Raw genomic sequence first — 14,845 nt, forward strand, 5'->3', positions numbered from 1 at the left:
CCGGAGACCGGACACCCCCTGGCGACCGCTCCACGCTGTCTAGTCACCGCCGTGCCGCCCTGCCAGGGCCACCGTGACTACTTCAGGTACCCGCACCGGCCGAAGTGGGAGACCCCCTCGCCACCAGAATCGGTCCGGCCGGCCTGGACTCCTGTAGATTCTATAGGCATCCAGTCCCTTCAGGAACAGGAAACCAACTGATGCATGGGGAGAGGTGCCGCCCTTTTGTATCTGTAGGTTTCCTGTTCCTTAAGGGCGGATCCCCTCTCTCGTGTGCTGTCATGGGAGTCCGAATAAATATACCTTTCCTTGATAATTGCCATTTTCCATCTGTTGTCTATTCCATTTGCACCACAGCATGTGAAATTGATTGTCAATCAGTGTTGCTTCCTAAGTGGACAGTTTGATTTCTGAGTAGTTTGATTTACTTGGGAGTTATATTCTGTTTAAGTGTTCCAGTGTATATCAGACCCTCGCCTACTTTGGAAACCTTCAAGAGGAACCTGAAGACATACCTCTTCCGACAAGTCTACAACCTACAGTAATAATAATAATAATAATCTTTATTTTTATATAGCGCTAACATATTCCGCAGCGCTTTACAAGTTGCATACATCATCATCACTGTCCCCGTTGGGGCTCACATTCTAAACTCCCTATCAGTATGTCTTTGGAATGTGGGAGGAAACCGGAGTACCCGGAGGAAACCCACGCAAACACGGAGAGAACATACAAACTCTTTGCAGATGTTGTCCTTGGTGGGGTTTGAACCCAGGACCCCAGCGCTGCAAGGCTGCAGTGCTAACCACTGAGCCACCGTGCTGCCCTAACCACCACAGTAACCACCAAAACGCTTCACAACCAGCTCTATCTCACCCATCCCTTGTAGATTGTGAGCCATCGTGGGCAGAGTCCTCTCTCTTCCTGTACCATTTGGTGACCTGCATTATTTAAGATTATTTTACTTGTTTTTTTATGTATAACCCTTTCACATGTAAAGCGCCATGGAATAAACGGCACTATAATAAATGTTGCAAAAGTATGGTAAACTTTTAAAGCGTTACAGCAGATTTCTTTGCAAACACTGAGGAAGCGGGACCATAGCTCATTTCTGTTGTCTGTTATAATTAATAATTAAAAACAGATGATGCAGGAACATTTTTTGGTCTTTTATATTTATGGTCTATTGGAGGAATTACTGCAGAATAAACTAGTGTGGCACAATTGTTTAATGGCAACATTTGTATAAATAAAATCAAAGGCTTCATTTTCTACACTGTTTATTAGGTTTATGAATCGACCATCACAAAGAAAAAAAAACAGAGCAAATCACGGCACAAGGAGTACAGGGACATATGAGAGAGAGAGAGAGAGAGAGAGAGAGGTCACAGGGCTACACAAATCACATCAGTGGTAGTTACAGGATCCCATCCTTGCCGCTTTAGGATTAGTGACTGCTCACTGGCAGTGATATGTTTTATTCTTTGCACTCCATGACAAATTCTGTGACATTCATAACATGGTCCTCTCCTTCTCTTCACTGAGAAAAAAAAAAAAAAAAAAGTAGGGAAAGGCCACCCCCACACGAGCATCAAATGACCCCTTTCTCCTATATTTGGTCATCAACATTGCAGATAAAACCCCTCAAAACATAGAAGTAACCCCCCCCTCCAAGCAGACTGATCTTTGTGCTATTCCCTATCCCATATATTGATGTCAGAACTCCGCGTTGCCCTCTTGTTATTGAGCTGGCCTGCGACAGCGTTAATAGTTAATGACAGATACTTGGACACAGTAAACAGAACGCTACTGGTAAGAGGGATGTGATGGGAAGCGTGCAGGAAGCACTACACTATTCAGAAATACTATCTGCTAGCAATATCACAGACTGTATGGTGGTATACAAGGTCGGGGGCACCTGCATGTAAGAAGGGTTTTAATAAAACCAGATAGCAGCAAGGTGGACAAGGAGATCCCTTAAACTGGAGATCTCTACGTGTGGTTAACCTTTCCAAAGCTGAATCTGTGCAGAGCCTCCAGACTGAATGGGATTAATGAGCCAAATGACTAATGGTCGGGCGGAAGGAGCAAGAAAGTAAGGAGCATCTCCACTCTTCAGAGCCTGAGAGCATTGCCTCCCGTTTGTAACTTGGGGTCACCCCATCGGAATGTAGTGTGATGCGGGCAGCATTAGCAATGGAGGTGTCTCCTTTCTCTCTAAATATCGATGCATTAACAACGTGTCTCATAGATTCCACTGCGGCCAATGTATCGAACCCATTTTATCACATCGTGGTCGCTGTAGTTCAGCTTAGGCTCAAACACTTTCAGGTAACGAACTTTCAGGCCGGACGGAGCAAAGGGGACCTAGGGAAAGAAACAAACGTTAATCTTTTACAGAGACCGTAACAAATGCTTGCTAGTATCATTATTGGATACACTGCTATGCTAAAAGTAAAACCAGTATCAATAGTAAGGAGATTCTAGTGCTGCCATATGAAAAACACCCACCCATGTTTGTTGGCACGGGCAACGTCTTCACTTTCAGCTCACCCTGTCATCGGCCTGCAAAGGTTCTGCCTTACCTCAAAGTTCATGGAAATAGGAGGACGTGCCCATTTCTTCTTGTCATTGGTCGGCAAGAGCTCGATCTCTGCACTAATCTGCGATTCCTTCATTCCAGCCATCCGTTTTATCCTAAGTGATAAGGCACCAGAAGATGGGTTACAACATACCATGCTTATATGCGGCGTATCAACATGCAAAGGGACTCTTCCTTGGTTACACTTTTTTCCCCTCTTAATTTTTTATTTTTTTTTTCCCTTCTGAGTTTCCATAAAAAAGGAAAACACCAACATGAAAACAGGACATGGTCTGATCATAACATCTCCTGGGCAGGGGGGGGGGGGGCGAAGCAAAAGTGTACACAGACAGAACAGCTGTGAGGCAAAACATTTATTTGCCTGTTGAAAAAAAAAAAAATTGTTTACCTCACAGAAAGAATCAGCCGTGATACCAGATGGTCCAGTCTGTCTCCTCTTGCTTCCCCCCCTGCCTAGAGGTACCTTCACACATAATGATATCGTTAACGATATCGTTGCTTTTTGTGACGTAGCAAAGATATCGTTAAGGAAATCGTTCTGTGTGACAGCGACCAACGATCAGGCCCCTGCTGGGAGATCGTTGGTCGCTGAGGAAAGTCCAGAACTTTATTTCGTCGCTGGACTTCCCGCTGACATCGCTGGATCGGCGTGTGTGACACCGATCCAGCGATGTCTTCACTGGTAACCAGGGTAAACATCGGGTTACTAAGCGCAGGGCCGCGCTTAGTAACCCGATGTTTACCCTGGTTACCAGCGTAAAAGTAAAAAAAAAAAAACAAACACTACATACTTACCTACTGCTGTCTGTCCCCGGCGCTCAGCTTCTCTGCACTCCTGCACTGGCTGTGAACGTCGGTCAGCCGGAAAGCAGAGCGGTGACGTCACCGCTCTACTTTCCGGCCGCTGTGCTCACAGCCAGTGCAGGAGGAGTGCAGAGAAGCTGAGCGCCGGGGACAGACAGCGGTAGGTAAGTATGTAGTGTTTGTTTTTTTTTACTTTTACGCTGGTAACCAGGGTAAACATCGGGTTACTAAGCGCGACCCTGCGCTTAGTAACCCGATGTTTACCCTGGTTACCCGGGGACCTCGGGATCGTTGGTTGCTGGAGAGCTGTCTGTGTGACAGCTCTCCAGCGACCAAACAGCGACGCTGCAGCGATCGATATCGTTGTCGGTATCGCTGCAGCGTCGCTGAGTGTGAAGGTACCTTAGGAGCTGTGCTATGATCAGACCATGTTCCTCCACGGTCAGGCACAGCCATTATACAGCAAGGGCACATTTATAGGATTTTCTCAGCGAAATTACTCCAAGATCCATTGATTAAAATGAACTTTATTTGTGGGACAACCCCTTTAACTTTGCCAGACAATAGTAATGAGATATACTGTTTGCCCTTTTGTTCTACGATGTAATCTTTAAAAAATAATGGTCTTTGTTCATGGGACAGCCCCTTAAGGAGCTAGAAGCGCTGAAACAATGTACCTAAAATCAGGCCAAGGTGCCACATTATATAGTAATATAGTAATATATATATAGTAATATAGTTAGTAAGGCCGAAAAAAGACATTTGTCCATCCAGTTCAGCCTATATTCCATCATAATAAATCCCCAGATCTACGTCCTTCTACAGAACCTAATAATTGTATGATACAATATTGTTCTGCTCCAGGAAGACATCCAGGCCTCTCTTGAACCCCTCGACTGAGTTCGCCATCACCACCTCCTCAGGCAAGCAATTCCAGATTCTCACTGCCCTAACAGTAAAGAATCCTCTTCTATGTTGGTGGAAAAACCTTCTCTCCTCCAGACGCAAAGAATGCCCCCTTGTGCCCGTCACCTTCCTTGGTATAAACAGATCCTCAGCGAGATATTTGTATTGTCCCCTTATATACTTATACATGGTTATTAGATCGCCCCTCAGTCGTCTTTTTTCTAGACTAAATAATCCTAATTTCGCTAATCTATCTGGGTATTGTAGTTCTCCCATCCCCTTTATTAATTTTGTTGCCCTCCTTTGTACTCTCTCTAGTTCCATTATATCCTTCCTGAGCACCGGTGCCCAAAACTGGACACAGTACTCCATGTGCGGTCTAACTAGGGATTTGTACAGAGGCAGTATAATGCCATTCTTGAGGTGGCTTAAAAAAGGTCAACTTTCTGAAAGTTTTTTTTTTTTTTTAAAGTAGTAAATTGCCTGTGTTTATTTTCTTCTTCCTCGGATTAGGCTTATACCACAGTATTAGGCCAAATTCACCAATATAGCAGATTTATTTGAAAAGCAGACTTTGGTTTGAATTTGGTCTGATTTGTGGACCAAATATGCCAATACGGACAGGTCATGAAAATCGGCTGTGTGACAAGCATTTTTCTGAACATAATGGACTTAGCAACAATTTTACTTTAAAGTCTTGTGGAATGGATTCTACATAGATCTAAAAGGGGTTGGCCACTAGAAAACATTGCCTAGCTAATATATGTTTAAATGCTGGGGGGGTGGCACAGATCAATAGAAACAGGACTTGAGCCTGAGCACCCATTCCAGAGAACGGATAAGCAGATAGTCATGGGCACTAGCCTCCATTTAAATCACTTCTAAAACAAGAGTTTCTGTTCCCTGTTCTAGCAATCAGTTGAGGGGGGTGGGGAGGGGTTTTCAATATTGTAATTGGTAATTAACCATCCTTTGGACAGGCGAGAAGTGTTTTTCAGGGCCAACTCTTTAAAAGGCAACTACTTTGGGTCATCTGCAAAAATATAGGAATACAAATTAAATATTATCTAAAACTATATTCTAGTCACTCACTTCCAGACAATGGCATTTTCGCTAGCCTTGTATTTGGCTTTCCCCTTCATACAAATGACTTGCACCCCGCTTGTGTTGAGTGGTGTTGGGATTCGAACCTGTAGAGCAAATCAGCTACTTAAGCATGTGCAAGAAGAACAGCCGACTGAATATTTGGAAAGAAACCAGTCCATGCATACGTGAAATAATCGGAGTACTCAAGTGCTTTATATGTTGAGATTTTTCCTTGCGCCCAACTAACTGACACTTAAAAACATACTTGCTCAAAGTTTTCCATAGTACTTCCATAGAATATCGTACCTCAATTTTTTGAGCCAGCAAGGAAGGCTTAAAGTTGGATTTAATGACCACCTTCACCTCCAATTTAGTACGCCCCACCTCACGAACCAGTGGGATGACGCGGAACGGAAGGATGATATCTTTTGTGGTTCGATATCTAAATGTAAAAAGACAATAAAAAAAAAATTCTGATACGAGAATACAGCAAACAAACTATAGGCACCAAAAATCTGTTTTTTGGTTTTCTTTTCACATGACTTGCACCACAAACTTTTTCCAGATACAGGGCATGACCTTGCAGAAAAGCTGTCATTCCAACACACGTGAAAATTATTGGCACAATAGAAGACTATATAGTATAAGTCTGCATTGTATAAATGTTAAGTTGCTGTAAACTTAACAGATGTGAATTAATGGAGCGATGAATGAAGAAATTATGCTGAACAGATCAACTGTGGGCCTTCCCAACAACAGAATGAGGTTTAAAAGCAAGGAAACAAGTCTTACCTCATCAGCTCAAACTCTCCATCGGGAGGAATAAAGCTAATGCTGCGTTCCGAATCAAACTTGCTGAGCCGAACGCACTGGTGGAATGTACAGTCATCAATAGCAATGGATTGTTTCCCACTACAGAAAAAAAAATGCTATGTTCAAATAGCAATTGAAATACAAATGCAACACATCAAGGATCCCAGAAACAGTGAACACTGGCGTGTACCAACATGTGGTATGTTTGATGCACAAGTGCCATTCATCTGCACAGGCTTTGCAAAAATGCATACACATTCTACAGAAACCAACCCATTCACATGATACAACATCTATGGAGATAAAAAAGCCACTTGTAAATGTTCAATTAAAGTTTAGCTTTGTAATTTGTGACGGATTTTTAATTTAGACATCTTATGTAAATCATTCATGCATGTCAAACAATCCACCTCATCTACTAAATAATTGTCTAAGGGTCACTTCCGTCTCTGTCTGTCTTTCTGTCACGGATATTCATTTGTTGCGGCCTCTGTCTGTCATGGAATCCAAGTTGCTGATGGGTCGTGGCAAAACGCCCACGACCAATCAGCGATGGCCACAGTCTGGCGGCAATATGGCCGCTCTTTCCTCCCCGTAGTCAGTGCCCGCTCCATACTCCCCTCCAGTCAGCCCTCACACAGGGTTAATGCCAGCGTTACCGGAGCGCAGTGTAACGCACTCCGGTTACGCAGCTATTAACCCTCCGACGTGACGCGGTGTCCTCAGCAGTGCAAGCGGCAGGTTCCGATGCTAAGGATGCTATGCGAGAAGGACCTGCCATGACGTCACGGTCATGTGACCACGACCTCATCACAGGTCCTGCGCTCATACCAACCCTGGGACCAGAAGCTGCCGCAAGCACCGCACACAGGTGACAGGACTACAAGGGGCCCTCGGAAGGCGAGTATATGATTATTTTTTAACCTATTACATATGTGGCTGGGCAATATGCCACGTGGGCTGTGCATTATGCCACGTGGGCTGTGCAATATGCCACGTGGGCTGTGCAATATACCACGTGGGCTGTGCAATATACCACGTGGACATGCATATCCTAGAAAACCCGATGCGTTAGAATTGGGCCACCATCTAGTTTATCAAAACTGTCTAAATGAAAAGCTGTCCAAAACAGCCCAGAGCTCAACTGACATTTCTTAACCCCTTCTCACAAAATGACAACTGTCCATCAAGATTGCAGGTGATTTATCGCAATCCAATGTACAGTTACCTCAAAGATATGGCATGGGCTCAGTTGTGCCCATGCAGTCTGAAGCAGGAGCTGGCTGCTAGTGTACAAGACCAAACCACCAAATTCCAGCACTGTAAATCCCGCACATGCCCACATCAGTAGTGCTAAGAAAGTGAGGAGTTTGACAAAAGGAGATTGCCATTTTTGTCATCACAAAGATTGACTCCTGCGCCGACCAACGGCCCTGAACCGTCTGGTGGCGAAAAACCGCACCCCAGCCGAGCAGGCTGGCATCCGTCGTCACCGCTTGAAGGACCTGCCCTGGGAGATGAGAAGTGACGTCAGACACCAGTTGAGAGACCGTTTGACCCGAGAAGAGAGTCGCATCGGACGATCCAGGGAGAAGACAGACCTATCCCACTGAGACATGGCTTGCTGAAGGGGTCGCAAATGAAATTGGGTGAAGGGAATCGCTTCTAATGTTGCTACCATCCTCCCCAGAACCTTCATGGCCGACCGGAGGGAGGGAGGCCGAGGACCCTGGAGCAAGCGTATGTCCCGACAGAGTGGATCTCGTGTCTTTGGGAAGGAAGACCTTGGTCTGACGGGTGTCGAAGAGCATGCCCAGAAAGATGATGCGCCGAGAGGGAATAAGGCAGGACTTCTTCCGGTAGACCAGCCACCCGAAACGGGCTAGGGTGTCGAGAACGATGGACAGACTTTCGTGAGCCTGAGAAAAGGACGGAGCCTTGATGAGCATGTCGAGGTATGGAAACAGAACCAGGCCTCTGACCCTCAAGATGGTCATCAGCGCCGCCATAATCTTCGTGAAAACTCTTGGAGTGGTTGCAAGACAGAACGGCAGGGCGATGAACTGAAAATGTTCTTAGAGCACCGCAAAGCGCAGGAATCGGGGACTTCACAATGGGCAGCGAACGCGTTGAAACACTGCGTCCGCTGCCCACGTTGTGCAGAAAATCACCAGTCTGTCGGTACGTCGCGCCGACGCTTTGTGACGGCCCTGTACCGACGGAAATGGGAAAGAAGCCTAAGAGGCAATGACGTCCAGTGACCAACCATTCCTCTTTAAATACCATTCTGTCAATGGTCAAAAGTCACACCTGATTCCAATTCAGGTTTCCTCATGGGACATTAGAAAATGTTTACAATCTATATCATTTGCTCATTAATTAAATAAACTGATGTGTGAAAGCAGCCTAACACCAAAAAAAAAAAAAAAGTGACTCCAGTTATGAAGCAACACCAATTGTGAATCAATTTCTCTTACTGTTGTGCAAATGTAACAGACAACAGGTAGAAAAGATAGGCAATTAAGGCAACCACTATAAATGATGAGTGGTTCTGCAAATGGTGACTACAGACCATTTCTCTGTTCTTATCCTTTTTGTCTGTTTTAGCCACTTTGCATTTTGTCATTGCTCTCACCCCTAGAGGTACTGTACAGTAGCAGGAGACCGTGTCTACAACCCACAGAAGTTGCTCAGGTAGTGCATCTCAACCAGGATCACACTAATGCAAGCTATGGAAAGAAGAGTACCTGGGTCTGTCAGCAGTGTCGAGAGCAAGGAGCAAATGCCAGGAGACAGGCCAGTACCCCAGGAGATGAGGGGACCATAGGAGGGCAACAACCCAGCAGCAGGACCGCTACCTACTCCTTTGTGCTAGGAGGTGACAGAGCCCTGCAAAAATGACCTTCAGCAGGCCACGAACATCCACGTGTGTGCTTAAACCTTCAGAAGCATTCTCCATCAAAGTGGTATGAGGGCCAGATGTCCAGACGTCCTAGCATTGTAGAGAGGTCATACAGGCTACATGAGGCCACACGCGCATCATTTCCTTGTCTTGAAGCATTTCCACTGAAGTTGGATCAGCCTATAATTTTCATTTTTCCACTTTGATTTTGACTATCATTCCAGATCCAGGCCTATGTGATATTAACCCCTTTACCCCCAAGGGTGGTTTGCACGTTAATGACCAGGCCAATTTTTACAATTCTGACCACTGTCCCTTTATGAGGTTTTAACTCTGGAACGCTTCAACGGATCCCGGTGTTTCTGACAATGTTTTTTCGTGACATATTGTACTTATGTTACTGGTAACATTTTTGATATTACCTGCGTTTATTTGTGAAAAAAAAACAGAAATTTGGCAAAAATTTTGAAAATTTCGCAATTTTCCAACTCTGAATTGTGATTTTTATGCAATGAAATCACAGAGCTATGTCACACAAAATAGTTAATAATTAACATTTCCCACATGTCTACTTTACATCAGCGCAATTTTGGAACCAACATTTTTTTGTTAGGGAGTTATAAGGGTTAAAAGTTGACCAGCAATTTCTCATTTTTACAACATTTTTATTTATTTATTTATTTAGGGACCACATCTCATTTGAAGTCATTTTGAGGGGTCTATATGATAGAAAATACCCAAGTGTGACACCATTCTAAAAACTGCACCCCTCAAGGTGCTCAAAACCACATTCAAGAAGTTTATTAACCCTTCAGGTGCTTCACATGAATATTTGGAATGTTTAAATAAAAATGAACATTTAACTATTTTTCACAAAATTTACTTCAGCTCCAATTTGTTGTATTTTACCAAGGGTAACAGGAGAAAATGGACCCCAAACGTTGTTGTCCAATTTGTCCTGAGTACGCTGATACCCCATATGTGGGTGGGGGGGGGGGGGGGGAAACCACCGTTTGGGCACATGGGAGAGCTCGGAAGGGAAGGAGCGCTATTTGGAATGCAGACTTAGATGGAATGGTCTGCAGAGTCCCAAATGTACCTAAACAGTAGAAACCCCCCACAAGTGACCCCTCTTTGGAAACTAGACCCCCCAATGAACTTATCTAGATGTGTTGTGAGAACTTTGAGCCCCCAAGTGTTTCACTACAGTTTAGAACGCAGAACCGTGAAAATAAAAAAAACTTTTCCCACAAAAATTATTTTTTAGCCCCCAGTTTTGTATTTTCCCAAGGGTAACAGGAGAAATTGGACCCCAAAATTGTTGTCCAATCTGTCCTGAGTACGCCGATACCCCATATGTTGGGGTAAACCCCTGTTTGGGCACACGGGAGAGCTCGGAAGGGAAGGAGCACTGTTTTACTTTTTCAACGCAGAATTGGCTGGAATAGAGATCGGACGCCATGTCGCGTTTGGAGAGCCAGTTTAAACAGTGGAAAGCCCCCAATTCTAACTGAAACCCTAATCCAAACACACCCCTAACCCTAATCCCAACGTTAACCCTAACCACACCCCTAACCCTGACACACCCCTAACCCTAATCCCAACCGTAAATGTAATCCAAACCCTAACTTTAGCCCCAACCCTAAGTGTAGCCTTAACCCTAGCCCCAACCGGAAAATGGAAATAAATACATTTTTTTAATGTTTCCCTAACTAAGGGGGTGATGAAGGGGGGGTTTGATTTACTATTTATAGCTGTTTTTTCAGTGGATTTTTATGATTGGCAGCCGTCACACACTGAAAGACGCTTTTTATTGCAAAAAAATATTTTTTGCGTTACCACGTTTTGAGAGCTATAATTTTTCTATATTTTCGTCCACAGAGTCATGTGAGGTCTTGTTTTTTGCGGGACGAGTTGACGTTTTTATTGGTAACATTTTCGGGCACGTGACAATTTTTGATCGCTTTTTATTCCGATTTTTGTGAGGCAGAATGACCAAAAACCAGTTATTCATGAATTTCTTTTGGGAAAGGGGGGGTGTTTATACTGTTCCGCGTTTGTTAAAAATGGATAAAGCAGTATTATACTACGGGTCAGTACGATTACAGCGATACCTCATTTATATCATTTTTTTTATGTTTTGGCGCTTTTATACGATAAAAACTGTTTTATAGAAAAAAAAAATTTTGCTTCGCTTTATTCTGAGGACCATAACATTTTAATTTTTTCGCTGATGACGCTGTATGGCGGCTCGTTTTTTTTGCGGGACAAGATGATGTTTTCAGCGGTACCATGGTTATTTATATCTGTCTTTTTGATTGCATGTTACTCCAATTTTTGTTTGGTGGTATGATAATAAAGCATTGTTTTTTGCCTCTTTTACGGTGTTCACTGAAGGGGTTAACTAGTGGGACAGTTTTAAAGGTTGGGTTGTTACGGACGCGGCGATACTAAATAGGTGTACTTTTATAGTTTTCTTTTTTTAATTTAGATAAAGTGTATTTATGGGAAAATATATATATATATATATTTTTTACACATGTAAATATTTTTATTTTCTTTTTACACTATAACATTGCCCCAGGGGGGAGGCATCATGTTATAGTGCAAGATCACTGATCTGACACTTTGCTGTGCACTGTGTCAGACCAGCGATCTGACGTGCACTCAGAGGCTTCCCGGCGCCTGCTCTGAGCAGGCGCAGTGAAGCCACCTCCCTGTAGGACCCGGATGCAGCCCTGCAGCCATTTTGGATCTGGGCCTGCTGCAGGGAGGAAGGTAGGAGACCCTCGGAGCAACGCAATCACATCGCGTTGCTCCGGGGGTCTCAGGGAAGCCCGCAGGGAGCCCCCTCCCAGCACGATGCTTCCCTATACCGGCAGAACACTACGATCAGGTTTCATCGCAGTGTGTCGGGGGCGGTGCGTGACCGCTCCTGGCACATAGCTGACACCCGGCCGCGCTCCTCCCATGAGCGTGGCCGATCGCTATGACGTACTATCCCGTGGGTGGTAATACGGGCCCACCTCGACGGGATAGTACGTCACATGTCAGAAAGGGGTTAATTTTGATTTACATTGACCATTTTTGTGTTTTATTGTTCTCAATGAATTCCACTATGTAATGATTAAAGATTTGTAACTGGAATATTTCAGTGATATCTAGGCTGTTCATACGTACAGGCCAAAACTGACAAAGCGTTGAACTGCTCTTATAATAGAAGTTGTGCTGTAATTGGTTGCTGTGAGCAACAGTTTTTCGGTTAGACTGCCTATATATATCTGTGATTGTATTTGCAAAGATGGTGATGAAATGCATCTGGTGCACATAGGAACCTTAGAAAGAAGAGCAGTGGTTCGCCACACTTACGTTTTGCCGGTCTCATCAGCCGTTCCTTTGCCTTGTTTCTCAATTACAATCTTATCATTCATTCCAAACTTGCATTCAGGCATACCGCTCAAATAGCTCTTCATAACCACCCGCCCTGACACATGAGCGCTGAGTACCTGTCCTGGAGAAGGAGAAGTCAGTCAGTTTGGATTCACAAGTAGTTCTTACAATAATAATAATAGTGGGGCTTGAACCCAGGACTCCAGCGCTGCAAGGCTGCTGTGCCATCCACTGCACCACCATGCTGCCCCTTACAAACCCACAACTCTGCACCTCACTCCAATGTACTTACCTTGAGGGGACATTAGTAGGTTAACGCTCTCTAAAACATCCAAGAACAGCTCATTTCGACGATACTTGATCCCTTCACGTCGCCAGCCGATCTGACCAGTCACTTGGCTGGTGATCTGAGACTGCTCCTCCTTGGTCTGACAGAACACAGGAAAAAAAGAAAAAAGTACAATGTTATCTGGAAATTCCTGGAGTGAATAGCTCAACGGATAAGAGAACTTGGGAATTCCTTGGCATCATGTATAAAACCGTAATAAAAAGGGAGTACTATGTGGGATAAGATTATATGGGTATTCCCATCTCAGACCATTATAGCATTTCACAGGAAAATGTACAATATTCTACTAAAGTCTACAAATTGCCTCTTCAGAAAGGAAGAGGACTAGAACTTTAGCGCCACCTATTGGAAGTAGCATCCTAAAAGTCAATAATGACCCTTTAACAAACCTTGCCAGATGAGATCGGATAAAAGCCAAACCAGAAGTTCAATGTGCAGACACCATTTCGGGGTGTTGCCCCTTGTCAGTGCAAAGTATGACATTTGGCTAGGTTACAGGCTTAAAACTGGGATCGAAAGGGTAACGTTTCTATTTGTGGAGAGTGACTTGCCAGGACTGGTATGTCAGAGTGAGGTGTCTTGTATGCCATGCATGCTTCTCTGGAAAATTAAATATGCATATTGTCCAAAGTCACTCGGCAAGGCTCATGAAAGGGTTGAAATTGACTTAGGATTGCTACTTCCAATAGGTGGCACTAGAGTGGAAGACCTTTTCCTCTCTGAAGAGACAATTTGCATATTTAAAATGGTTGTCCCACAAACAGTTAATTTTAAAAATCAATAGATCTTGGAATAAGTGACAATTAAATGTTTTTTTAACCCCCGGAGCTTTTTTTCGGTTTTGCGTTTTCGTTGTTCACTCCCCTCCTTCCCAGAGACATAACACTTATTTTTCCATCAATATGGCCATGTGAGGGGCTTATGTTTTGTGGGACAAGTTGTACTTTTGAACGACACCATTGGTTTTACTAGAAAACGGGAAAAAAGTTCCAAGTGCGGTGAAATTGCCAAAAAAGTGCAATCTCGCACTTGTTTTTTGTTTGGCTTTTTTGCTAGGTTCACTAAATGCTAAAACTGACCTGCCATTATGGTTATCCAGGTCATTATGAGTTCATAGACACTAAACATATGTCTAGGTTCTCTTTTAAAGGGCCACTGTCACCCCCTCCAGCCGTTATAAACTAAAAGAGCCATCTTGTGCAGCAGTAATGCTGCATTCTACCAAGGTGGCTCTTTTAGTTTTTGGTTCATGTATTCCCAAAATAAAGCGCTTTGAAACTTATCCAAAATACCTCTCTTTGTCCATGGAGGCCGGTCCTCACTCCCCAGCTTGAACCGGTACTCTGCCGTCACTCCAATCTTCAGGGGCTTTTGGCACCGCCCCCTCCGCGCTTTTTTCGCTTCAAAACCGGCGCCTGCGCTGTGTACAACTGTGTGGGGCAGGCGCAGTAAGCTCTGGCTGTCTGACGTCCCAGCCAGGCTTGCAGACTGCGCCTGTGCAGCCACCCACCTTGAGAATCCCAGCCCTGCAGTGTGTTATGCATTATGCACAGTGCGGGGCTAGGATTCCCACGGTGGGTGGCCGCACTGCCCGCACAGGCGCAGTCTGCAAGCCTGGCTGGGACGTCAGACAGCCAGAGCTTACTGCGCCTGCCCCACACAGTTGTACACAGCGCAGGCGCCGGTTTTGAAGCGAAAAAAGCGCAGAGGGGGCGGTGTCAAAAGCCCCTGAAGATTGGAGTGACGGCAGAGTACCGGTTCAAGCTGGGGAGTGAGGACCCGCCTTCATGGACAAAGAGGTATTTTGGATAAGTTTCAAAGCGCTTTATTTTGGGAATACATGAACAAAAAACTAAAAGAGCCACCTTGGTAGAATGCAGCTTTACTGCTGCACAAGATGGCTCTTTTAGTTTATAACGGCTGAAGGGGGTGACAGTGGCGCTTTAAGTAAGTGGTGGGAAAAAAAAAAATTCCAAACTTTGCTAAAAAAAAT

The 14,845-nt window shown here is 44.5% G+C and overlaps 1 protein-coding gene across 3 annotated transcripts in view; it reads right to left on the reverse strand.

Annotated features, from left to right (window-relative positions):
- Positions 1-1,263: 1,263 nt before the first annotated feature.
- Positions 1,264-14,845, reverse strand: part of AP2M1 (adaptor related protein complex 2 subunit mu 1) — a 45,498-nt gene continuing 31,916 nt past the window's right edge. For all 3 annotated transcript variants that reach the window (XM_069726975.1, XM_069726977.1, XM_069726976.1), the window contains exons 5-11: positions 12,796-12,931; positions 12,483-12,624; positions 6,191-6,310; positions 5,705-5,840; positions 5,405-5,502; positions 2,586-2,697; positions 1,264-2,367 (exon numbers count right to left, since the gene is read on the reverse strand). In XM_069726975.1, coding sequence (XP_069583076.1) covers positions 2,233-2,367; positions 2,586-2,697; positions 5,405-5,502; positions 5,705-5,840; positions 6,191-6,310; positions 12,483-12,624; positions 12,796-12,931 — 879 coding nt within the window. In that variant the 3' untranslated portion in view covers positions 1,264-2,232. The remainder of the gene's footprint in view (positions 2,368-2,585; positions 2,698-5,404; positions 5,503-5,704; positions 5,841-6,190; positions 6,311-12,482; positions 12,625-12,795; positions 12,932-14,845) is intronic.

The sequence above is a fragment of the Ranitomeya imitator genome, chromosome 5, assembly GCF_032444005.1.
Source record: "Ranitomeya imitator isolate aRanImi1 chromosome 5, aRanImi1.pri, whole genome shotgun sequence".
In the NCBI taxonomy this organism is placed as follows: Eukaryota; Metazoa; Chordata; class Amphibia; order Anura; family Dendrobatidae; genus Ranitomeya; species Ranitomeya imitator.